This window comes from Leptopilina heterotoma, unplaced genomic scaffold, assembly GCF_015476425.1.
Source record: "Leptopilina heterotoma isolate Lh14 unplaced genomic scaffold, ASM1547642v1 Lhet_192, whole genome shotgun sequence".
Taxonomy (NCBI): Eukaryota; Metazoa; Arthropoda; class Insecta; order Hymenoptera; family Figitidae; genus Leptopilina; species Leptopilina heterotoma.
The window spans coordinates 190,536-215,401 of NW_025110911.1; the positions used below are offsets into that span (position 1 = coordinate 190,536).

Below are 24,866 nucleotides of genomic sequence, written 5' to 3' on the forward strand. Positions count from 1 at the left end.
AATTCTATAAAAACTTTTGACAGAATTACGAAACAAAAAGTGTTTAAAAACTAAATTTTTATTCAGATCCTATAAAACTCAGATTACAGTTCAAATAATTCGTAAGAAATTTTCTGTTCTTGATAAATTAAAATACCAATAAAGAAAAAAAGTGTCTATAAATAAAATTATGTAAAAATAAATTATTTTATGAAAAAATTATTTTTCTGTTATTTCTGTTAATTTCTGTAATTTCAGAATTTCCGATTTTGATCTACATTTTAATCAATTTCAGATTTTCTTAGACCGTATATGAATATCACATATGTAAAATTGGAATGATTGTTATATTATGACGTTCGCTATCGTTCTGTTTGAGATCTGTAAATATGAAGCAACTTCTATTCTTAAATACTAGTCAAATGATCTTGAACAGACAAAAAGAAAAAAAATTCCTTTTCAATCTTTGAATTAAATGAAATTTTTCTATTTTCTAAATAAAAAATAAATCTTTGGCTTAAAAAATTATGAGCTTCTGTCTAAAGTAGATAAAAGATTAAATAGATGCAATGTGTACAGTAAAAATATCACTATTTTCAGTTAATAATTAAAAGAAGAAATAAAATCGAGTTTCTTGGAAGTATGATAGTAATTTAAATTTCATGCTCCTCTAAATTGTCAAATTTATAAAAATTTACTTCTTTGTGATTTTATATAAAACAAAAGAAGAAATAAAATTTAATCGAGAGTATGTTTGTTTGATGATGATTTCTTTCTAAAGTCGATGGATTGTAAACAATCCTATAAAGTTTCAGTAATCAAGGGAAAATTGTTGAAACAAAAAAAAAAGTTTCTGTCAATATAAATAATCATCTCGTGGAAAAACAGCTCTGGCAGCTTTTAATTCTGGATCGTATTGATTTCTATACCGTATTGCCAAGAAAGCCGCAATCACCTGCGATAATAAATATTATTTAATCTAATAATAAATGAAGAGAGCGCTAAGATAAATCAATAAGTGAATTTTCTTTTTCAAAAATTGAAACTGCATCGAATTTTGTTTCTGTAATTTCATAATTATTTTAAAATAAACAATATTATTGTCTATTTATTATACTATTTTCTAAAATAGACAAAAAATTTTGTCTATTTTAGAAAATAGACAATAGAAAATTTTAGCTATTTTACAAATTAAAATTGAAACGATTTATTTTGATAAAAAAAAAATTGAAAATAAATGAATTAGAGAAAAAATTATTGCAAGAATCAAAAATGACCACAACCATGTGAGATAAAAAACCCACCATCTGTTAAGATGATCATGCGAGAAAACGGGAGTCATAGCGATGGTATTAGACTAGAGGAAAGCGCTAGGGTTAGCTCGAGGGTCTTTTTGGTTCCTGTAGCGTACCGTCAACCAGACACCAACAAACTGTAATTGATATTTTATACAATTATCCTTGTGCTTTCCACGACGTGTTAATTTACATTTTTCATAATTTATATTTGAAAAAAACGTATATTTAAAAAAATTAACCAGTGCCATTTTTCTGAAGTAATATAAACAAATTTTTCTACTTTGAACCATTTTCCCTCTTTTCATTTTCGAAATAACTGTTTAAAATTTTTTTACCAATCTTTTTTATTAATAATCGTTGAATAATTATTAATTATGAAATTAATTTAAATCTTGTTATGAATTTAATTAAAATTGTATGAAAAATAAGTGAATAAAGAATTTTACCAAAATCTTTCAAAATGACCGAATTTCTGAGATAGAATTTTATTAAAATATTCTTTAAGATAATTAAATTCCTGTGAAGAATTAGATTAATTATAAAAATAATAATTTAAATCTCATAAATAATTTTATCAATATTAAAATTTTTCAAAATACATAATTTAATTTCTGCGAAGAATTTTGTTATTTAGGGAAAGAATTAAATAATTTCAAAGTATTCAATTAAATTTTTTCTTATAAAGAATTTTATTGAAAATGTTAAAAATAATAAAGTTCTGGCAAAGAATTTTATTCAAATCCTTTAAAATAATTAAATTTGTGCGAAAAATTTTATAAATTATGAAAATAATTGATTATCTGCTAAGAATTTAATTAAAATTTTCAAAAATAATTACATTTTTTCGATAGATTTAATTAAAATTTTATTGATAGTATTTCAATTCTTATAAAAAATTTAATCAAAATTTTTCAAAATAATCGAATTTTTGTGAAGAATTTTATTAAAATCTTAAAAACTAATTGAATTTTTTCGAGGAATTTAATTGTAATTGAATTAAAAATATTACAATTCTCGTACAGAATTTAATTAAAATTTTTCAAAATAATTTAATTTCTGCGAAAAATTTTGTTATTTAGGAAAAGAATGAAATAATTTCAAATTATTTAGTTAAATTCTTTCTTATACAGAATTTTATTGAAAATGTTTAAAATAATAAAGTTTTGGCAAAGAATTTTATTCAAATTCTTTAAAATAATTAAATTTGTGCGAAAAATTTTATAAATTATGAAAATAATTGAATATCTGCTAAGAATTTAATTAAAATTTTCAAAAATAATTAAATTTTTTCGATAGATTTAATTAAAATTTTATTGATAATATTTCAATTCTAATAAAAAATTTAATCAAACTTTTTCAAAATAATCGAATTTTTGTGAAGAATTTTATTTAAATTTTAAAAACTAAATGAATTTTTTTCGAGAAACTTAATTATATTCGAATTGAAAATATTATAATTCTCATAAAGAATTTAATCAAAATTTTTCAAAATGATTAAATTTCTGCAAAGAACTTTATTATTTAGGAAAACAATTAAATTTATTCAAATTGTTTAATTAAAATTTTTCCTTATAAAGAATTTTATTGAAATTTTTCAAAATAACATTTTTGCAAAGAATTTTATTAAAATTTATTAAAATAATTAAATTTCTGTTAAAAATGTTATAAATTATGAAAGCAATTGAAATCTTCCTAAGAATTGAATTAAAATTATCGAAAATAATTGAATTTTTTCGATGAATTTAATTAAACTAGTATTGAAAATATTTAAATTCTCATACAGAATTTACTCAAAAATTTTCAAAATAATTGAATTTTTGCGAAGAATTTTACCAAATTTTTAAAAATAATTGAATTTTTTCCAGGAATTTTATTGAAAATAATTGAATTTCTGCGAACAATTTTATTAAAGTTTTGGAAAACAATAAATAATTATAATTAATTGATAAATTAGTTAATAATTGAATTTTTCTTGAAATTTTGAATCTGAAATAATTTCAAAATTGAAATTAAAATAAAATAAAATTCAAAAATTAAGAAAACAATTTTTTAAAAATATAAATAAATTGTTAAATAATTATATTCTTTGTAAATATGTAAAAAAGTCCCACGAGGAAGATTATTCACAAAAATGCCCAATTGATTATCAAACAGTTAGTACTGGATGTGTATTTACAGACTTTCTTTGGGGAAAAAAAATATAAATAGTGCACACAGTGGTTAATTTTTCCCGAACAAAACACTCCTTTAAATTTTGATAAATTTTTAAACAAATCCTTCATGAACTCACCTCAGTAAAACTGAAGAAAAGTCCTATACTTCCACATAATTTAAATGCATAATCAATAGTCGATTGTAATTTTTGCATACACGGTGGACATCCATTTTGTGCGCAGATCTAAATAAATTAAAAATACAAAATAATTTTTTTTAGAAAACTAAATTAATTTTATTCTTTAATTAAATTTTAAATATTACCTCGGGACAGTGTAAATTTTGTGAAACAGGCACACTACTCAAGGTATCATTAAAACCACAACAACTAAATGTTTCCTGAACTTTTTGCTTGAGATCAGGTCCAACATTTCTCCAGCCCTAGAAAATAGAAGGGCATGATAAATATTTAAAAACTCTTAGAATAAAAAAATTTTTTTTTTTGATTGATTATATACTCACTTGTTCGGCGAGTTCCTCCTGTTGTTTTGTATTGACTGAAAGAGATGCGCACGCTATGCTGAATTGAACAAGGAACAATAAGAAAAGTATCAGCATATACTGTAAATAAATATTAAGGAATAATTCACGTCTTAAAAAATTGAAACTCTGTTAATTCCTGTAAATAATAATCGAATTAAATATCGTATTTAAATAAATCAAATGTAAATAATTATTTAAATAATTATCGTATTTAAATTAATGATTGTAACTTATTTTCAAACTCTCATTTTATTATGACTAAATTTTTCTTACCCCAGAATAATTTAATAATTTATTCATAAAAGAATAAATTAAAATGTAATATAACGGACAAGAATCTAATAATTCAAGGCCATTTTTCCCCCATGTGTTTTTGAATATTTTGTAAAATGAAAATGTAATATCATAGTATAGAAAGAAATAAGTTCGAATTTCAAAAATGAAAATTTAAGAAAAAAAATTTACAATATTCAAAATACCTATTATCTCAGTGAGATAAAATCTTCGGTAAACTGAAAAAAAGTTCAAGAACAAATATCACGTTTTGATAAGAAGATTGTCGGTGGCTTTAAAGGTCAAAGTAATGTTATATGGCAACGGAAATACATTGTTCTGATAAAACTTGATTTGCTACAATAATGACATAAAAAGGATACGAAAAACAGTAGTACTTGATGATGTTTAATCGCACCAATTAATCCAAGGATTGAAATTAAAATCAGCATTACCCCACATGCTAAAATACCTCCAATAATTGGAAGATCAGTAACCAAAGCCGAAGCCCTTCCATAAACGGCCGATCCAATTAAAACGAATGCAATTACCTATGTACATAGAAAATCATATATTTAACAATTAAAAACAATAATTTCTGTGATAAAAAATTAATTTAGTAAAAAAAAAGGAATACAAGTAAATAATATAGAGCAAATCAATTTTTATCTTCCTTACGATATATAAAACGTTGAGTGCTGTCAATGCATTTTTCGAGCACGTAAATCCACCACACATCTTTTTTTGTATTCTGTTATTTCAATTTTAACACACTGTTCACAAAAGAATCACTCGCGAATGCGTTGCGAGTTTAAATATGAAATAACTTAAGAGGATTTATTTCGTCACAATCTTCTAAAACTAATAAAACATCTGTATATTATTTGTTGGATCTGATGTATGTGCACACAGCAGACCAAAAAGTGACACACTGACTTTTGCGTGCTTTTGCGCCTGCGCTTATGTTACTGTGTGTGCGTAAATATACGTGAGGTAGTATATGTACACGCATATATAGTTATATATACACATGGTACAAAATATTATGCAGTTTGACGACATTTAACCTTAATTAATTAATTAATATATTTGTAAATTAATAAAATGGCAGATGAAGACGTTAATGGTGATTCTGACGAGGTTCAGCAAGAGAAATCACAAAAGAGAACGGCGAAATATGATAGTGGAGCTGCTGATTTGGAGAGAGTAACAGATTATGCAGAGGAGAAAGAAATTTCATCTTCTGAGGATTTTTCATGTGTAAGTTTAATATTTTATTGTCAAACAAACATTTTCTTTTATTTGTTTTCTTTTTATTTGCAAGAAAGTGTAAGAGAAAATTGAATTTATCGGTGTGAGGGGAAATGTTTTGCAATCGGAAAACATAACCTAAAAATATTTTCCCTTCAGACTTTTACTCACGAAGTGTACTTTTACTAAATTTTTTACTGTACTATTTTGTTTAAATTAATTAATTTATAATTGAGTATATTTTTTTGCTTTTATTTAAGTACTTTAATATTTCTTTCGAATCGTTTTTCCGAATTTTTGGAAGAGAGTTTTATAGGTTAGGGGAACCAATTTATACCCGCGCATTAAGATATAAATTTTTTTTATTTATAATCTAATCTTTTAAAAAATGTAAATCATATTGTAAATTCTAAAAAATAAGTGCTGTAAATGTAGAATAAATGTATATCCGCACTTAGAAGTTAAATTATTGTTGTAGGTAATATTTAAGGTTATTACCATAGTAACATCGAAAATTTCGGAGCTGCCTCGGTTATTGGTTTCTTTACCCTATTTTTATATTTATTATTTATTTTTATCTATTACTTTTTGTTTTATTATTATTTTATTTATTCTATATGTTATTTATTTTATTTCTGATTATTATTATTATTTATTTTTATTTATTACTTTTAATTTTATTATTATTTCATTTATTAATATTATTTTTGATTTAAGTTTTAAAGTATAATTATTTTTTAAAAGAATAATCGAATTTTTTAATTAATAATTTTTTAATTAATCGAATTTTTGTAGGCGCTGAGCATAATTGGAGATCGTCGAAACAAGGAAGTAGCTGAGAAAAAAGCCAAGGAGAAGGAACTTTTAAAAATTTCCATAAAAAAAGAAGATGTTGATCTAATTGTAAGAAATTTATTTTCTTTAAATTATTTCTTTATTAAGTTTACTTAATATCAATTGAATTAAAATCTTGGCAATTATATTTAAAAATCAGTTTTGAAAAAGTAATTAATACAAACGTCGGTGAAGTTCACAACATGTATTGATCAACGATTGAGAAAGAAAATACTTTTCAATTCTAAAATATTCGAAATTCGTTTAAAAAAATTGTTTTAATCGTCTATCACAAAATTAAAAGTAAAATTGTTTTCGACAAAAATTTGTATAAAAATTCAAATAGAATAATTTTTTCTTCTTAAGCGTTAATTAAAAAAGTTTTAAACTTCACTAAAGTTAATAAAATAAGAAAGTGGATTAAATTTTTGTTTTTAAATTAAGATTTATTGATTAATATTTTTTCTTCTTAATCGTCGATTAGAAACGTTTCGATATTCACTGACGTTAATAAAATAAGAAAGTGGATTAAATTTTCCTTTTTAAATTACTATTATTAGTATTATTTATATTATTAGTAGTATTATTATTAGAACTCGTAATTTTTACAGAATTATTGAATTTTTATGAAAAATAAATTTAATTTCTAGGTGAAAGAAATGGAAATTAATCGAAATCTAGCAGAACAAACACTTAGGGAACACAGAGGCGATGTTGTGGAGGCACTTGTGACTTTAACCAATTGATCGCAATCTTATGAGGAATTCTCGTTGAGGATTCAGGTTACCCGTTACATAAGTTAATTTATGTTTACTTGTACAATTACAATTATTATTAAAAATATTTAATGAAATAGCAAATCAGTTTTTACAGTAACTCAAATTATAATACTTTTTATTTCTCTCTATCAATTAAATTTTCATTGAAACAGTTCAGTTTTTTATTCCAACAGAAGAAAAAAAGTTTATTTTTCTAAAAATTATTATTACAATAAAAATTGTAACATTATTTTACTAAAAATTTTCTAAATTTTTCAAAGAAATATTATTCTCTTCTCCAATATTTTTTTTTAAATTACTAGACTCATCATGAGAAATATTTTAATTAAACAATTTTTTTTAAGTATAAAAAAACATTGTAAATAAAATTCATATATTGAAAAAAGTGATAAAAATATCGTCGTTTATTTGAACTTTCGAAACTTTAGAGATATTTAAAAATAACTGGAAAATTTAGATTAGAAAACAGTCAAATTAATTTAGTAATTTTTATTCTTAAAAAGTCAATATCTATTACTTTCTAGGGAAAATTTCAAAATTATGGATTCGGGTAAATTAAAATACAAAGCCAAAAAGGAGAAAGGGAAAGGTAATAATAAAATCGTCAAATTTATAATGAAAATGTAATTTATTCGATGCGGTGCATTGACTTAAAATAAATGGAAAAATGAACGTTTGTATGAGCTGGTGTCGATGAACAGTTACTATGAACCATGAAAGACCACTGCGAGATTGTTCGTTATACAAAAAAAAAGCTTTTTTCAATTTAAATGCATTGTACATTGGGAAGTGTACAAAAAAAAATAGAACAATAAACAGTGCTCCAGTGGTAATCCATGAATCACCAGTAACTGTTTTCAATGATGAGGTAACGCTTGTCTTAATTGTACTTAGTTTATCAAATTATCCAGTCATACACTCATATATTCTTGCTGCAGATCGCTATCGACGATAAAATTTTTTTTTTTTCATTTTTTTCTCAAATTGTCATTCGTCTAACATCGGCGGTTCATTTGAAACATTGAACATTATAGAGTTTCTAAGAAATTATCTCGCAGTCCCAAAGTGTTAATAAATAGAGAAACATTGAAATACATTTTTTTTTACTAAAAATTAACGAAGCAAAATTCTAATTTCCAATACTGTTAAAATTCATTTTTCTTCACTTCTATCTCAATATTAATATTTTTTATTATTTTTTAATTAAAAAATCCTAGAGAAATTCTCCAGGTTCCTAAAGGTTCCCAAAGAATTTCTGCAGAACTTAGAAAAAATTGTACATATTATTTAGAAATTTATAAACAAATATTTCTGAAAATTGAATTTATAAATTTTAGTTTAATTTATTGAATTATCAATTTTCTTCAATGTAAATTAAAATTTTCTTTATTTGTACGTCGAAATATTTTTTTTGTTAAATTGAGAAATGTAAATAATTTTCTTTTTTGATCGTAGTGAGAAAAATAAATTTTAACAGTAAATGAAAGAATTTTTTCGAAATTTCGCAATTTAGAGAAACAGAAGGAGAGAAAAAAAATACTTTTACATACTTCTGTTATCGATTTAGTTACTGTTAATAAAAATTTTCAGATATATGTATATTAATTACACAATCTGGTGAAAATGTTAAAACTAAAAAAAAAAAAAATAAACGAAAACTTTGGGACTGTTCGGCAAATAGTTGCATGTTTATAGATAACTTCACTGGCTGCCAGAATTGTTTAAAGGACGCGGCAATAAAGGATCGAGAACAGGAGAGCAGAGACGCAGATGCAACTACAATAAATGGACTTATCACAGAACACGTATGGCATTATTATTCATCGTTAACATAATGGTAAGTATTCGATATTCGATAAAACTAAGAGACGGGGAATCGGGAAGCCAGTTTAGTACTAAAACGATGATTATCGTTGTCTCTGGTTGCCCATAATTCAGTTTATTTCCAAATACGCAATTTTTCCGATTTTTAAACAGTTAATTACAGAAAAACATTTATATATATATTTCTTTTTTTTATTTATATTCTTAATCGTAATTGACTAATGCTTACGACTTGCGTACTGCTTTTTATTTTTTTAATTTAAAATCACTTCTCAATTTACTATTTTTATTTTCACGTTTACACCAGTTGGAACAAATTATCCGTTTTTCTACTTTTTTCAAGAACAATATTAAAAAATATATTTAAATAAATAAAAAGTATTAAAAAAAAAAAAAATTTGAATCAATTTTAATTTCGGAATATTTTCATATATATGTTAGACAAAAGAAAAACACAGAGAATGAAAAAGAAACACTTAACAAAATTATGGACAACCCTTAATTTAATTTACAAAGAACACTGTACAGAAAATTCAAACTTTGTCCTCGGGTTTAGAAAATAAGATTTACCTTCTGACAATTTTTTTTAGTTTTTTGAAAAAAAAAGTAAATTTTTGTTGTATAATTTTAATTTGATCTTTTTTATTGAAACGTTCATTTTACGTTTGATAAAACGTTTTTTTTTGTTAACGAGTGACAAGTTTTTATTTTCTCAAGAATGAATTAATGAGAGACATTGGTTTTATCAAATGAAAAACTTTCACGTCTCAAAATCTACGTAAATAAATGTAACAATTAAATGTTACATTAAAATTACATTAATCTTTAAATTCACCATTTTTTTTTCTTGTTTTCATTTTTTTACATAGAGAGACAATTATTTTGCCAGTAAAGACAGATGATGATCCATTGACAATAAATGTCTAAAAACGGACGTTTTGAAAAATTCGAAATTCGAATTGAATTAATTTTCATTTTTCTTTAGGAGAGGTCAATAGATTTTTAAAAATAACATTTGTCTATTTTTTTTTGTTTAAATTCTTAAGAAAAATATACTTTTTTTTTATTTAATTTCATTAAAATGTTTGCTATTGTTCTTTTTTTCAAAATTAAAAATTTTGCAAAGAACACAAAAAGAATTTGATTTTCGAAAATGAATTATGATAATTTTACAATATAGAATCGATATTTTTCTTGGTAAAAATATTTTTCTAAACGAATGTTAATAATTATTGGACAATTATCAAATAATATTGACTAATTTTCTCCTAAATATTTATATAATTATTCTATTTTTCTTTTTTCTTTTCGGGGCTAGTCAATGGATTTATTTTATTTATTTAATTAGTAAAAGAAAAAGCAATCCCGAGGATAATGTACAGTGGTAAAAAAAAAAATCGAACCAGCCGCTTAGGTAAAATTCTATAGAGTCGAAAGAAATAAAGAATTTGCCTATGAGATATTTTTTTCTTTTGAGAGGAATATCGGGGATGTCTGCAGGTCAAAAATATACAAAAATACAAGGGGGGAAATTGGGGCATATGGGGGGGTTGGGGGGGGCCACATGTCGCGCAGCTTTGAGAGTCATAACCGCAGTAACCATCATACATATCGAGAGAAAAAGAGATCATAAAAAACGCTAACTAGAATCATTTTTCCATGTTGGAAGAGTTGTATGATTTACAATTAAAAATCACTATCGGTATAATAAACAAAGTATCTAGGTTTCTCCCCTCAACATCAACATTGACGAGATGGGAGTTGGTTTTTTGATCCGTTTGAAAAAGGAACAAAATGGTTACAATTCGTCTGGCCGACGCCTATCACAACTTTTATTTTTTTTTCTGTTTTAATTTATTTTGTGTGTGTGTCTTCTCGTGGCAAATTTATTTATTTTTTTTTTTAGCGAGCTTTTCTTGATCGTCTTGGTCCTCTGGTGGTTATTGGTCCATTCGCAATTCAACGCCTACGAGAGTTAAAGAGCAATAATTTTTGAGAGTCCATTTTATTCTTTTCGTGTCTTGGACATCGATATTTGAGAAACGTCGACGTTGTCCATAAACGAGGATTTTATCACACGCCACATTATAAAGAAGAAAAGGTTTTATTTTTCTTCATTTATTTTCTTCTTCGTAAACTGTTCGTCACTAACAATATTCACAAGAAGAAAAAAAAATACACACACACACACACGTAAAAGTTCTGCGTGAGCGTCTTTTTTTTCGGTTGACAACTTTTTCGACGTTCCTTGGGCGATTGGACCTTCTTTTGGGGCGCGTCAGTTTCACTTCTTCTTCTTCTTCTTCTTCATTGTTTCTCTCTTCTTTTTTTTCTTTTTTTTTAGTTTTTTGCCTTTTTTTTCTTTTCGTTTTAAGTGGACCAAAGAACGGCGCACTAGGAAACATTTATTTAGCACTACGAAATATCACTGTACATAAAAAGTCAAGGATGTAAGAGGGGAGGGGGTGATGTGGTAGTCGTACCCGGAGTCAGAGGTGACTGCTTTCAGCTTTGTTTAACTCGTTTTCGTGGCGGGCCAATTGGTGGTATTTGTTGTGTGGCAAGTGCACGAAATGCCTCCGCTATCAGATGCGGATGAGAACTTATCATTGACTTAAACCCCGCGGTTTCCATCACATCCGTTGCATGTCTGAAAACAGAAACGGAAAATTTATTAAGAAATACTGAAGGATACCAAAAAATTAATTATTAAGATATTATTAAATTAATACTAAAATTAGAGTTCAAATAAAATATTTCCTTTATTTTTTATTTACTTTACTATTTTATTTACTTTACTAGTTTATTTATTTTTCTAATTTATTTTCTATTTACTCTACTATTTTATTATTTTATTATTTATACATTATTTTATTTTCTTTACGTTTTTTATTTTAAATTCTAATAAAAAGAAATTTTTTCCACTCAATGGAAATGAATTTAGAATTGAAAAAATTTAGATAAATTTGAAATTCGAAAATTACAAATAAAATTACGAAAATGATGAGAGAAATGGAGAAATTAATTAATTAATAATTAATAAAGAAAATTACTAACGTGTTAATGAAGTCTATGGCTTGGGCTTTTAATTGATCGGCACTATGAAGATCGGCTAGAATAAGAATGTCTGCCGCATTCTCGATGGCTAAGCTTGTGCAGAGGGCCTCCTCGCACATTACTTTCAACCTCTCTAGCGCATATTTATCCGCGGCTGCTAATAAATCGTCTGCCATTTTCTCTAAATTTGTTGCCTTTCCAGTGTAAATAAATCGCAACATTTCCCTTAATACCTCGTGATCCACGTCCGTAATGTCGACTCGATTTTGCTTTCTCTCCTCCATCTCGTGTTCAAACATCGCCGAGAACACAGGACTTCTTGCTAAAATGATCAAAATTCCAAAAATTAATTATAAATTCATAATTAAAAAATTAAAGAAGAATTAAATAAAGCAGAATTTCTTAAATTATAAAATTAAATAAATTGGATTCTTTTTAATTCAATTATTATGTACCAATTGGATTTTTGATAAAAAAAATATGTATTGACTATTGAAAAGAAATTTGGAGAATTAAAATATAAAAACAGTCGAATATTTTTTTTCGCAAATAATAGAAATTTGTATAAATTAGAAATTTTTCTTCCTTTTCTTGATAAGAATTTCTTAATGAAATTGGAGAATAATAATTTATATTTTCTAATAGTTTTTATACGAATAATAATTTATATTTTATTTATATTTTGATGAGACTAAATTTTGTAAATATTCTTTAGTTACCGGCGAGAATTGCTTTGTGTGCTTGGAACTCTCTCCCACAAACGGTAAGCGTGACGTCGCTAAATTTTTGGTTTTCGAAAAGTGATCCAAGATCATCGGGTAGTCGACACTCAGGTACTTTAAATTGTATCGTGTTACTTTGTCCCGAAATGTTGACACTATCCGCCACCACGCTGACCTGGAAAAAGAATTTTTTATTTAGAAAAATGTGTTACTTTCTCTTTTTTTCTGAAATAAATAACTAAAATTAGTTTTTTCAGAATTTTCTTTTCTTTTTATTTTTATAAAAACAGAATTAAACAAGAAATTGAATATTCTTTACATATAGAAAAATAGAAAATTATTAAATGAATCAATAAATCGGTTACAATCCTTTTTTGTAGAAGAAAATAGATAATTCGTTTCCTGTCCGTTTAAATTTTCAATTGGAATGAATAAATTAATAAACGAATGAGTCTATTTATTTATACTTAAATATAAAATTCATATCGTTAAAATAAATATTCTTATATTAAAAATTTGAAAATTTTGAATTTGAAATTTGAATATTCGTTTTCCATGAAAAAAGCAGAAATTGTAAAGAAAAGGAGAAAAAAAATTTGTAAATTATAAAAACAATTTTACTTTGTTTGGATTAATTTCCTTGGTATTAAATAATAATTTAGCGATAAATACCTCACAAAATATCGTGAGTTTATCGTCCGGTAAAAGACCATTAGCTTCATCTAACAGGAAGTCTCTTCTGATGAATTTTTTAAAACCCCAATCCTTTCCTTGCACGAACCTGTAAGCTCGTTGGCTCTCTAAAATAAAAAGAAAAGCAATAAAATTAATTATTCGAATTATTTGATAATTATTTAATAAGTAATAAATTTTTCCTGCGCTTTTTTTCTAAACAATTAAAAATATTCTCTTAATCAATGATAAATATAAAAAATAATAAATATAAAAAGTAATAAATATAAAAATTAATAAATATAAAAATTAATAAAATATAAAAATTTATAAATATGAAAATTAATAAATATGAAAATTAATAAATATAAAAAATAATAAATATAAAAAATAACGAATATTGAAAATAATAATATTGGAAAAAATTCTCTTTATTTAAATTGATTTCGAATTTAATTTAATGAATATTTTAAATTATTCTGAATTAGTAATTATTATTTTGAAAAGAAACTTACCCATGGCTTTGGTCTCTTCTCTTTTGGCATTAAGAATAGAAAATTTGAACTTTGCTCTAACTTCAGACTTGTTACAAGAAACGAGAAGGAGGTACAGGGATAAGTAGTCTTTACTTTCCTCATCCAGGCCTTTAGGATTTACTCGTAGGCACCTGAAAGAAAAAAGAATTTGTTTTTATTTTAGAAGAAAAAAATTTCCTAACGAATATCCAATTATAAAAAGTAATTGATTTAGAAATAAATAAAATTGTGTATATAAAAAGAAAAAAAAAGTAAAACGTTTTCACAGATTTATTGTATATAGCAATTTAGAAAAGTAGTTAAGTAAAAGTTAAAATAGAAGAAAGTGGAGTAAAAGTTGACCACTCTCTTTCATGTCTCTCGAAAATTAATATACATATATTAAAAATTATTCCAGTCAATTAAAATAAAGATCTTTCTAAAAATATTATTCGTTTTGATTTATATTATTTCTCGTCTTTATTATTTTTTCTCGTAAATGACGATGTGAGTAAATTAAACCACTTTTCAATAATTTTCAGTGGAAGGAAACAAATTTAAGAAAATGTTTTAAATTTACTTGATTATTTATTTACTAATGTCAACCCGCAGTCTTAAAGGATAATTACTTCTTTATTATTTTGTTAATAATTTAATAATTATAAATTTTAATAATTTAATTAATAATTAATTTTTAAAGCATTTTTTTTATTTATTTGAAAAAAAATTATGAAAAAAAATACTTATTTTTTAACAAAAAATAAAATACTTTTAATTAATAATTATCAATAAAAGAAAATACATTTAAATAATTTTTTAATTTAATTAACCGAAGCTTTTTTTAAAATAAAAATTCGTAATTTAAAAACAAAAAATATGATTCTCCATTAAATATTTCAATTTCATATTATTGCAAAGATAATTAATCCAATTAAAGCAAATTTAATTATCAATTTCTGATGACTGAAAAATAATATTTTCAACGTTCAAAATAAACAAATGATAATAATGTTTATAAAATAAAATGCTTTGAAATAAAAAAGAAAAAAAGAAGTAAAATAAATTTTTCAACAATGTTTTTTGTTAGGAAATAATTTTGTGAAAAGCAGAAAAGCTAAAAATATATGAATTCACTTCAATGAAAATGACCTTGCCACGTGCTTCCACAAATCGATATTACATATCACAATACAGAGTTTGGATTACCATCAACATTTTTTCATTGAATTTAAATAAAGAAACAGAAAAATAAAGTTTTTTCGAATTTTAAATATATTTTGATAGCAAATAAGTAAAATATTCCGCGAGTATTTAAATAAATAAGAAAAAAATTTAGCACGTATTTTAAATAATATTGAGAAAAATATTCGCCAAGTATTTAAATGAATAAAAAAATATTTTTGTCACGTAAAAAAAATAATTGGCAAGTATTTAAATAAATAAAAATATTCGTCAGAGAATTTAAATAAATGATAAAATACATTCAGCAAATATTTAATGATATTAAATAAAAAAAATTAATTATAAAAAACTTTTTATCTATTTTACGCTTCAATTAAGAAATTGTTAGAAAACAAATTTTTTTTTTCAACTGAATCACATTCAATAAGAAACATGACGATTTCACTTTTCAGTTGATTATCTGGAAACCAATTATTCTCTCTTGAATTATCAATTACTAGTTTAAAAGCAAAGAAAATAGTCATCAGGAAAGTGAAATAATTGAGTTTCTTTATCAACCTGTTGCCAATTAAATGCTTTTAAAAAAGTTTTTTTCTCTTTTTTCCACTTTAAAAATATATAATAAATTGTAAATATTTAGTTCATTTTCTATTTTATTTAGCAAAAAAAATTGGAAATTGAACTTCACATTTTTTTTCATGATTTTTAAAGAATTGTCGAAAAAAAAAATTTGCTGAATATAATAAAAATAATTCTTCTCTTTGCAAAGAGGATAAATATTTTTTTGAATAATTATTTTTATGAATTGTTTAAACTAATTTTTTATTAATTTACAATTTATAATTTTATATCTTTTTTGTATTTTTAGTGATATATTTTTTTTCTAATAATTATTTGTATCAATTATTATTTATATTAATTTTGTATTAATTAACAATTTAAATTTAAAACTTTTAAATAATTATTCATATCAGTTATTTATATTCATTAATAAATTACAATTTACATTTTTATTTCTTTTTGTATTTTTTTCAAATAATTATTTCTATTAATTATTTATACTAACTTTGCATTAATTTACATTATCAACGTATTTTTTTAAAATTATTTGCACTAATTATTTATAATAATTTTGTATTAATTTACAATTTATATTTTTACTAAAAACTCCGAATTCAAATAATTTTAGTAACTTTTTATTAAAAATTTTAAAAAATGTTGAGTCAATTTTTAAAATAGTTACAAATTTCGCAAATATGTTTTAATTTTAATTTCATTTAAGTAATTAATAATTTCATAAGTAATTAAAATTTAATAATAGAAAAACTATTGAAAAGTGGTTTTAGAAAATTGTTCAAATTATTAGTAGAGAATTTTTCTTTAAAGAAAATTAGAAATTGTAGAAATTAAAATTATTAAATTTAAAATTTACTTATTTATTGTTTTTTATTTTTTCTGTTAATTAAAATTTTTTTTTCTTTATTTATTAAAAATTTCTTAAATAATTTTATTTCTCAACTTTTTTAATTTCTGAAAAATTTCTTTTTATTTTTTATTGTTAATTATTAATTAAAATCGTTTTTTTTTCTTATTTTAAAAATAAAAAGGGGAAAAACTTACCATTTCAGTTTATCATTGGCTCCAGCTGAGAACGTGGATGACTTGAGGACCTCTCCCATCTCTTCCCGACAAAAGCTGAAGTTGTTTATCGTCCACATGTAGCTGAACTTAACCACCTTTACCTGTGCATACAAGACCTTCAAATCAAACATCACGTCAGAATAAATCTCCCAAGAACGAGCTTATCCTAATTAAAAGGTAATCTACGGAATTCAGGTATAACTACCGCATGTCTAAATCCTGGAAAAAATTTTCTCTTTTATTCCCTAAATTTATTTTATTTATTATTCTACGTGAATTATTTAATTTAAAAATTAAAAATAATTAAAAATTTATTTTTCATTCACCTTGATTCAATTATTTTTATCATTCCTTTTTTTAACTATAAAATGTTAAAACAAAAAAAGGTTATTATAAAAAATCCAATGTGTTCATATATTAACAGTGTAGAAACTTAATTCAATTTAAATTATAAGAAAAATAAAAAAATAAGTTAAATTATTTTAATTAAAATAAAATTTATTAATTAAAATTCATTTTTACATATCTGTCAATTTTTATTCAATTGTAATGTTCATTTAATTAAATTTTTATTGTGGGACATTTTTGTCAAATAAATATTGTTTCCTTTTTATGAAATTTTTTCTGACAGAAAGTTTTTTAATTAAACTTTTATTCTAGATAATTATTTAAAGTGAATTTTCTGGATTAGAATTTTTTTTCAAGTGGATTTTTAATTTTTTTAAATTAAATTTTTATTTTAAACAATTATTTCAATTGTATTTTCAATTAACGTATTTTCACTCAAACTTTTTTATTTGATAGAATTTTGTTCAAATGAATTTTTTTACAAACTTTACATTTTTACCAAATCTAATATTGCTTTCATTTAATTGAGTAGAATGATTTGATTGCATTTAATTGTAATATTTTATTTGAAATAATAAAATGAATAAATAGAAACAAAAATAAAAAATAGAAAACCAAAAATATAATGAAACATAAAAAACCACAAATAAAACACAGTTAAATAAAATTTTACTAAATAAAAATTGTGTAAGTTAAAAATTCTGGTATTTAAAAATTTTGATAAAAAAAGATTTTCCTGAATAAAAATTATTCTGTTAAATAAAAATTTCCCCACCAAAGAAAAACAGTTAGGAATTGAAAATAAACTCAATTTGACGAAATGAAGAATCAAAAAAAAATTTGCGTATCTATTCCTATATTGTCCAACAAAAATTCTGTCCTTGAAAAAAAAAAAAAAATTCTCAATTGACGATATAAAAAAAATGTATTTCTAAAAAAAACTTTTAGTATACATCTTTCCACAGTTCCCACACAAACTCGAAATAAAATAACATTTTATCTCCCCAACACTCAACAATATTGTTCATTGTAATTTTTCATTTCCCGCAGACGAGGAATATTTTAACCACAAAAATTCAGCTTGCCTCAAAAGCAAAACTCAAACAAAAGCCTTGTATTTTTTTAGCTTCATTTCTCTCTCTTTTTTTCTCTTCTAAAGAAAAAGAAGTTTTGTTCTGTTTTCTTTGCCATAAAACTGTCTCTCCAATGTTCAACCTGACTGCCATTTATTTTTTTCCTCTTAGCGTGTTTCTTTTTTAATTTTATTTTTTTTTCGCCAAAGCGATTTTGATCGTCTCGTGTGCTTGAAACGCCAAAACGGAGTAGAGGTTCTTCTTCTGATTTTAAATACCGTTCGGTTGAGCCCACATCTATAATGGTATCCAGCACAGACAACTTTTGAGAGAGAGAGAGAGGATTGAACGAAAAAAAGAAAAGGGAAAAAGGAACGAAAAAAATGGAAAAATGAGCGAAAAAAAATTGATAAAGGAACGAAAAGAAATGAAAAATGAACAAAAATAACGAAAAAGGAGCGAAAAATGGAAAATTTTGAAAAATATTGAAAAAGAAATGAAAAATATTAAAAAAGGAACGAAAAATAGTGGAAAAGGGACGAAAAAAAGAAAAAAGGACGAAAAAATGGAAAAGTACGAAAAATATTGAAAAAGGAACGAAAAATAATGAAAAAGGAACGAAAAAAGGAAAAAGGACGAAAAATAATGGAAAAAGTACGAAAAACATTGAAAAAGTGCGAAAAAAAGAAATTAAGAAAAGAAAAAGAAAAAAAACGAAAAAAAGAAAAAAAAGAAGAAATTTTTGAAGGACCACATCAGGTGGACTTATAAAGGAGATGGACGAACGAGAAGTTTAAGAAAAAAAAAGAAGAAGTCAAAAGTTGGTGATGGAATAAAGGGAGGTGGTGCAAAGGAGGAAGGTGAAGACGAAGAAGTAGAAGAAGAAGAAGAAGAGGAAGACGAGGTCAAACCTTCAGAAGTCAACGCACTCTGACGTCACGCCTTGTGTCCGACCTTGGTGAACGAATGAGCAAAAGCCAATCGCAAAAATCCTATACCTGTCCTTGATTTAAAAAAAAAAATTCTTGTCTAGGAAAAAAAAATTTCTTCTCTTCCTAGACGATATTATTTTTTTTTCCTCCTCTAAATTTCGAAACTCCAAGTCCATTATAACCGAATATTTTTAAGGTCAAAATTTTGTCAGAATTTCATATTTGAAATTTGCCCATTTTTTCTCAGACACAAAAAAAAATTCTTCTCTTCCTAGGTATTTTTTTTTCTTTTCTAAATTTTAATTAAAAATTAATATAATAAATAAAAATTTTTTTTTCTAAATTCTAAATAAATTATAAATTTCATTCTATTTCTTTGGGTATAAACTGTAATAATAAGCAAAAGAAAATAATAATAAATAAAATTGTAAATAAAAAAATAAATACTTCCTCTATGAGGAAGTAATAATTAAACAATATAATAAAATAGTAATAAATAAAATAATAAATAAAAAAATAATAAAATAAATAATAAAATACATAATTATAAATAAACTATAATAGAATATTTTTAAGTTCGAAATTTTTTACCAGAATTTCATATTATTTGAAGTTTGCCAATTTTTTTCAGACAAAAAAAAGTGGACAAATTTTTTTTCGTTTCGAAATTCAAAGCTCCATTCTACTATTTATTTAAGTAATAAACTCTAATCGAATATTTAAAATTTTTAAGGTTCGTAATTTTTTACCAGAATTTCGTATTTCAAAACTTGACATTTGTTTTTTCAGACAAAAAAAATTTTTACTGTTCTTAGACGAAATTTTTTTTCTTCTCTAAATTGAAAACTTCATTCCACTGTTTTTTTTTAAGTATAAACTTAATAATAAATAAAATAATAAAATAAATTATTATAAATAAGCTGTGATCGAATATTCAGATTCGAAATTTTTAGCCAGAATTTTATATTTGAAATTTGCCAATTTTTTATCTCCGTCAAAAAAAATTTTTCTCTCTTGCTAGACAACATTTTTTTTCTTTTCTGAATTCCAAACTTCATTCTACTATTTAAATAAAAATTACAATAGGAAATAAAATAGTAAAAGAAATAATTATAAATAAATAAAATAAAAATCAAATCGAAATTTGTTTCCATTCGAGAGATTAAAAAAAAAATGTTTTGTAATAAAAATATTAAATTTTTTGCCAGAATTTCATATTTAAAATTTGCCAATTTTTCAGGGTTCAAAATTTTTCGCCTAAAATTTCATAATTGAAATTTGATATTTATTTTGACAATTCCCCCCTAAGAAATTATTTCACATCGAACTTGTAATTAACGTGTCAAGTTTAATTTACGACTTTGCGAGTGATATTTTACTCGTGAACTCAATCCATTGGAGGCCAAGTTCGGTTCCGGTTTAATTTAGTTCCGCTTTCGTGTTTCTGCAGGTAATCGCGGATTTTTTTTTTTGCCTCTATATATATATTGCGGCTCAATCAGAAAGATTTGTTTCACAGTCAAGTAATAATACGACAGTGGAAAAAAAATTTGATTCAAATTGTTGGAAAATAAAAAAAAAATTCATTCAGATAAGTGGTTTTTAATAACAATATATGCTATACAGTATTTTTCGTTTTGAAATCGAAATTGTTTTGTTCTCCCTCTGAATTTATATTTATTGGGAGAGACTATCAAATAATACAATGAAAAAAATTTATTTAATTCGAATAAACGATTTTTCGTCTGTTTATTGGATAGATATTTAGACTTGGATCAAATTATTTTTGTTTATTTATTAAAGAAATTTTATTTATTGAGAAAATCGTTTTTTTATTTCAGGGAAATAGAATTTAATTGACTTGAATTAAAATTATTTGATAGAAATAAAAATCATATGGTGCAAATAAAAAATTAATTGATAAAACGAGCAAATTATTTGCTGCAAAAAAATTATTTGATGCAAATAAAAAAATTATTTGGTGCAAATAAAAAAACTATTTGTTGCAAATAAAAATTAATTTATGCAAATAAAAATTAATTTATGCAAATAAAAATTAATTACTGCGAATAAAATTATTTTATAGAAATAAAAATGATTTGACAGAATTAAATATTTATTTGATAATAGACAAGTTGACATTTATTTGAAACAAATAAAATTTTTTTGACCAAAATAAAAATTCTGAATAAAAAAATTCTTTGATTGGAATCAAAAAATCTGATTTGAATATTGAATCAAATAATTTTTGTTTGAATCAAGTATTATTTTTATTTAAGTCAAGTAAATTTTATTTCAATTGAAATAAAATTTACTTGACTTAAATAAACAAATATTTAAACAAATATTATTTGATTCAATATTCAATTAAATATTTATTTCCTAACAAGCAAGTAATCGGTCATTCGAATCAAATAAATTTTTTTTCCACTCGAGACATTAAAAAAAAAAAAAAAAATGTTTCGTAAATGAAAAAAAATAAAACGAGTAGCATTCTTTTGGCTCTAATTGGAAATAACGATCTTTGACTTTATACATCTGCGTGAGTAAATTATTTTTGAATATATATAGAGAAACTCGAAAAATTGGCAATAAATCAAAGTGGAAAAAATTGGAGTGACGCCCTCGGCAAAAATGAAAGTTTCTCTCTCTCTCTCTCTCACCCCTCATTTGTAAAAGCCTACATATCCGCAATACAATTACCAAGCATCCCGCTTTGTAACTACCGGATGATTTTACGATCAGTCACGCTTGTCTGGAATTTCAATGCATAACAAGTCCACACATTTATTTTGTTACAATTGAATTCACCAATGCGGAAAAAGAGTAGAATATTCCATTTGAATTTTATTATTGTAAACTTAATTGTACTTGGAAAATTATCATATTAAAAGCTCTGACGATTTTCGGTTGGAAAATTCTAAAAGAAATTTATTTTTTATTTTTTTTTATTATTTGAATATATTTTCTATATAAAATGTATTTAAATTGTATTCAGTGTATTTAATATTTATTTTTTATTATAATTATTATTTTATTATAATTAATAATATTTTTATTATTATCTATTAAATTATAAATAATATATCAATTAAATATAGAATTTAATCAATTTCTTTTCGATTCAAATTTTATACGATACAAATTTCAATTTTATTCGATATTACTTTCAATTTTTAATTCAATGTTATTCGATACAAATTTCAATTTTTTATTCAATTTTAATTCCATACAAATTTCAATTTCATTCAAATTTTTAATTCAATTTTAATTCAATACAATAAATTTCAATTTTATTCAATTTTTAATTCAATTTTAATTTTATACAAATTTCACTTTCATTCAATTTTTAATTCAATTTTAATTCAATACAATAAATTTCAATTTTATTCAATTTTTAATTCAATTTTAATTTTATACAAATTTCAATTTCATTCAATTTTTAATTCAATTTTAATTCAATACAATAAATTTCAATTTTATTCAATTTTTAATTCATTTAAATCAAGAGCTTCGTCTTTAACTTAATTCTAATTTTTAATAAAAATTTTATTCAATTTCAAAATACATTCTTTTGAATTTTCAATTATTAAAAAAGTTGAATCACTTGAAAATTGAATTGAAATTAGAATAAAATTAAAGTTTTTATTTTAATTCTTTTAAATTTTCAATTAACAAAAAAGACAAATCACTTAAAAATTTTAAATTCAATTCTTTTGAATTTTCAATTATCCAAAAAGTTGAATCACTTGAAAATTGAAATATATTTTCCATAAAATTGAAATTTTAATAAATTTTAAATTCAATTCTGTTGAAATTTCAATTCCCTAAAAAATAGAATCACTTAAAAATTGAAATAAAATTTGAATAAAATTGAAATTGCAATTAACTTTAAAGTCAAGTCTTTCGAATTTTCAATTATCCAAAAAGTTAAATCACTTGAAAATTGAAATAAATTTTCCATAAAATTGAAATTTTAATGAATTTTAAATTCAATTCTGTTGAATTTTCAATTCCCTAAAAAATTAGAATCACTTGAAAATTGTAATAAAATTTGAATAAAATTGAAATTTCAATGAATTTTAAATTAAATTCTTTCGAAATTTCAATTCTCTAAAAAATAGAATCATCTAATAATTGAAAAAAAATTTGAATAATAATTAAAATTTGCAAAAAAAATTGTTAACAAAAGAAAGAAGAAAAAAAGTAAAAAATAAAAAAAAACTGTAAAAAAAATGTTTCATTATCAATCCTCACCATAAGATGAGTGAATTTCAAGTCATTGGCACCGCCTCGAGTCATTATAATAATATTGTCTGCGTATTTTTTTTTTATAAGAATATACCTAGACCTTCCTTTTTAGAATATTTTGTCAGTAATCTATGATGAAATCACTATTTTTTTTTCTCTTTAAATTGAAACCATAGCCGTGAATAAAACTTAAAGGTCAATAATCGCATGGTGACAACAGACCAGCAGGTAAACTTTGTAACACGAGTTCAATGTACTGCTGTAAACATAATCGCACGCAACTACACAGAGTATATATATATTATATATATATATATATATATATATATATATATTTGCTGTGTATATATTCAATTCCTTCCTAGAGAAATAATTTTCTCAAGTTGTTTGAAATGATTACTATTATGAACAGCAAATATCGATACTTTTGCACTTGATATTCAGGGAGACTTAACAAAGAAGGGAACACACACGCAAATCGATTATTGTTGGGAATAATTAATGACAAAAATATTGCCGCAAGTGAGAGGGTAGGGATAGTGACCTCAGGAGTGAGACAGGAAAAAGCGACGAAGTCTTTAGATTGAAATTATTGTCGAGAAAAGAGAGAATATTGAACATTCAAATTATATGTATAATAGAGACAATATTGATGATTTATTTACATTGATCCTTGTGGTTCGAAAAATAATTTTTGTCAATTTTTTCGTGGGGAAAAATTGATTATTTTTATTCAATTTTTCAATTTTAGAAAGAATTAATTGTGCTTTTAATTAAAATTTCCTCGAAGTAAAAGTATTATTATTGATCATTGTTTCTTTGAAATAGGAATATTTTCAATTAATAGTAATTAAAATAATTCTTTTCTTCAATTAATATATTAATTGAAAATACAGTCGATTTATATTACTTTTAATTAATATTCCCTTTAATTCAAAATAATTTTAATTAATAGTACTTTCAATTAATAATACTTTCAATTAGAAGTATTTTCAATTAAAAATACTTTCAATTAGAAATATATCCAATTAATAGTCCGTTTAATTAAAAATACTTTCAATTACAAGTAAATTCAATTAATACTATTTTCTACCAATAATACTTTCAATTATAAGTATTTTCATACATTCAATTAATAGATCTTTTAATTAAAAATACTTTCGATTAAAAATATATTCAATTAATACTATTTTCCATTGAAAATACATTCAATTAAAAGTATTTTCAATTAAAAATACTTTCAATTAGAAATATATTCAATTAATAGTCCTTCCAATTAAAAGTACTTTCAATTACAAGTAGATTCAATTAATAATATTTTCTACAAAAAATACTTTCAATTATAAGTATTTTCAATTAAAAATACTTTCAATTAAAAATACATTCAATTAATAGATCTTTTAATTAAAAATATATTCAATTAGTAATATTTTTCATTGAAAATACATTCAATTAAAAGTATTTTTAATTAAAAATACTTTCAATTAGAAATATATTCAATTAATGGTCCTTCCAATTAAAAATACTTTCAATTAAAA

General features: G+C 23.1%; 3 protein-coding genes across 7 annotated transcripts in view; 1 reads left to right on the forward strand and 2 right to left on the reverse strand.

The window, feature by feature from the left end:
* Positions 1 to 263: 263 nt before the first annotated feature.
* Positions 264 to 5,168, reverse strand: LOC122500958 (tetraspanin-13). 2 transcript variants are annotated; one of them, XR_006301526.1, is made up of 7 exons: positions 4,926 to 5,165; positions 4,631 to 4,798; positions 3,954 to 4,052; positions 3,756 to 3,872; positions 3,568 to 3,675; positions 1,284 to 1,411; positions 264 to 934 (listed from the first exon to the last, which is right to left on the reverse strand). XR_006301526.1 is itself a non-coding variant. In XM_043610138.1 (6 exons), exons 1-6 carry the CDS (start codon positions 4,983 to 4,985, stop codon positions 836 to 838), a joined length of 651 nt encoding a protein of 216 aa, XP_043466073.1. In that variant the 5' UTR covers positions 4,986 to 5,168; the 3' UTR covers positions 264 to 835. The 2 variants fall into 2 exon arrangements, 1 of the variants encoding a protein (XP_043466073.1); XM_043610138.1 differs by lacking the exon at positions 1,284 to 1,411 and having other exon boundaries at positions 4,926 to 5,168.
* A 60-nt stretch (positions 5,169 to 5,228) lies between these two features.
* LOC122500959 (huntingtin-interacting protein K) lies at positions 5,229 to 7,192 on the forward strand. Its single transcript, XM_043610140.1, has 3 exons — positions 5,229 to 5,507; positions 6,294 to 6,401; positions 6,983 to 7,192. The coding sequence occupies exons 1-3, from the start codon at positions 5,352 to 5,354 to the stop codon at positions 7,076 to 7,078; spliced, it is 360 nt and encodes a 119-aa protein (XP_043466075.1). The 5' UTR covers positions 5,229 to 5,351; the 3' UTR covers positions 7,079 to 7,192.
* A 3,041-nt stretch (positions 7,193 to 10,233) lies between these two features.
* Positions 10,234 to 24,866, reverse strand: part of LOC122500960 (protein roadkill) — a 202,017-nt gene continuing 187,384 nt past the window's right edge. For 3 of the 4 annotated variants that reach the window (XM_043610143.1, XM_043610144.1, XM_043610141.1), the window contains 6 exons: positions 16,704 to 16,840; positions 13,902 to 14,053; positions 13,387 to 13,514; positions 12,712 to 12,889; positions 11,993 to 12,314; positions 10,234 to 11,585 (listed from right to left, as the gene is read on the reverse strand). In XM_043610143.1, the coding sequence (XP_043466078.1) occupies positions 11,441 to 11,585; positions 11,993 to 12,314; positions 12,712 to 12,889; positions 13,387 to 13,514; positions 13,902 to 14,053; positions 16,704 to 16,840 (1,062 nt within the window). In that variant the 3' untranslated portion in view covers positions 10,234 to 11,440. The remainder of the gene's footprint in view (positions 11,586 to 11,992; positions 12,315 to 12,711; positions 12,890 to 13,386; positions 13,515 to 13,901; positions 14,054 to 16,703; positions 16,841 to 24,866) is intronic. The other variant, XM_043610142.1, reaches the window with a different exon arrangement.

Excerpts from the sequence above, each read along its gene's own strand:
- LOC122500959 (XM_043610140.1), top strand. The coding sequence starts at position 5,352 with ATGGCAGATGAAGACGTTAATGGTGATTCTGACGAGGTTCAGCAAGAG. Across the intron at positions 5,508-6,293 it reads CTTCTGAGGATTTTTCATGT|GCGCTGAGCATAATTGGAGA; the intron begins GTAAGTTTAATA and ends GAATTTTTGTAG. Across the intron at positions 6,402-6,982 it reads AAGAAGATGTTGATCTAATT|GTGAAAGAAATGGAAATTAA; the intron begins GTAAGAAATTTA and ends TTTAATTTCTAG.
- LOC122500958 (XM_043610138.1), bottom strand. The coding sequence starts at position 4,985 with ATGTGTGGTGGATTTACGTGCTCGAAAAATGCATTGACAGCACTCAAC. Across the intron at positions 4,053-4,630 it reads ATCAAGTACTACTGTTTTTC|TATATGCTGATACTTTTCTT; the intron begins GTATCCTTTTTA and ends ATTTATTTACAG. Across the intron at positions 3,676-3,755 it reads AAAATTTACACTGTCCCGAG|ATCTGCGCACAAAATGGATG; the intron begins GTAATATTTAAA and ends TAATTTATTTAG.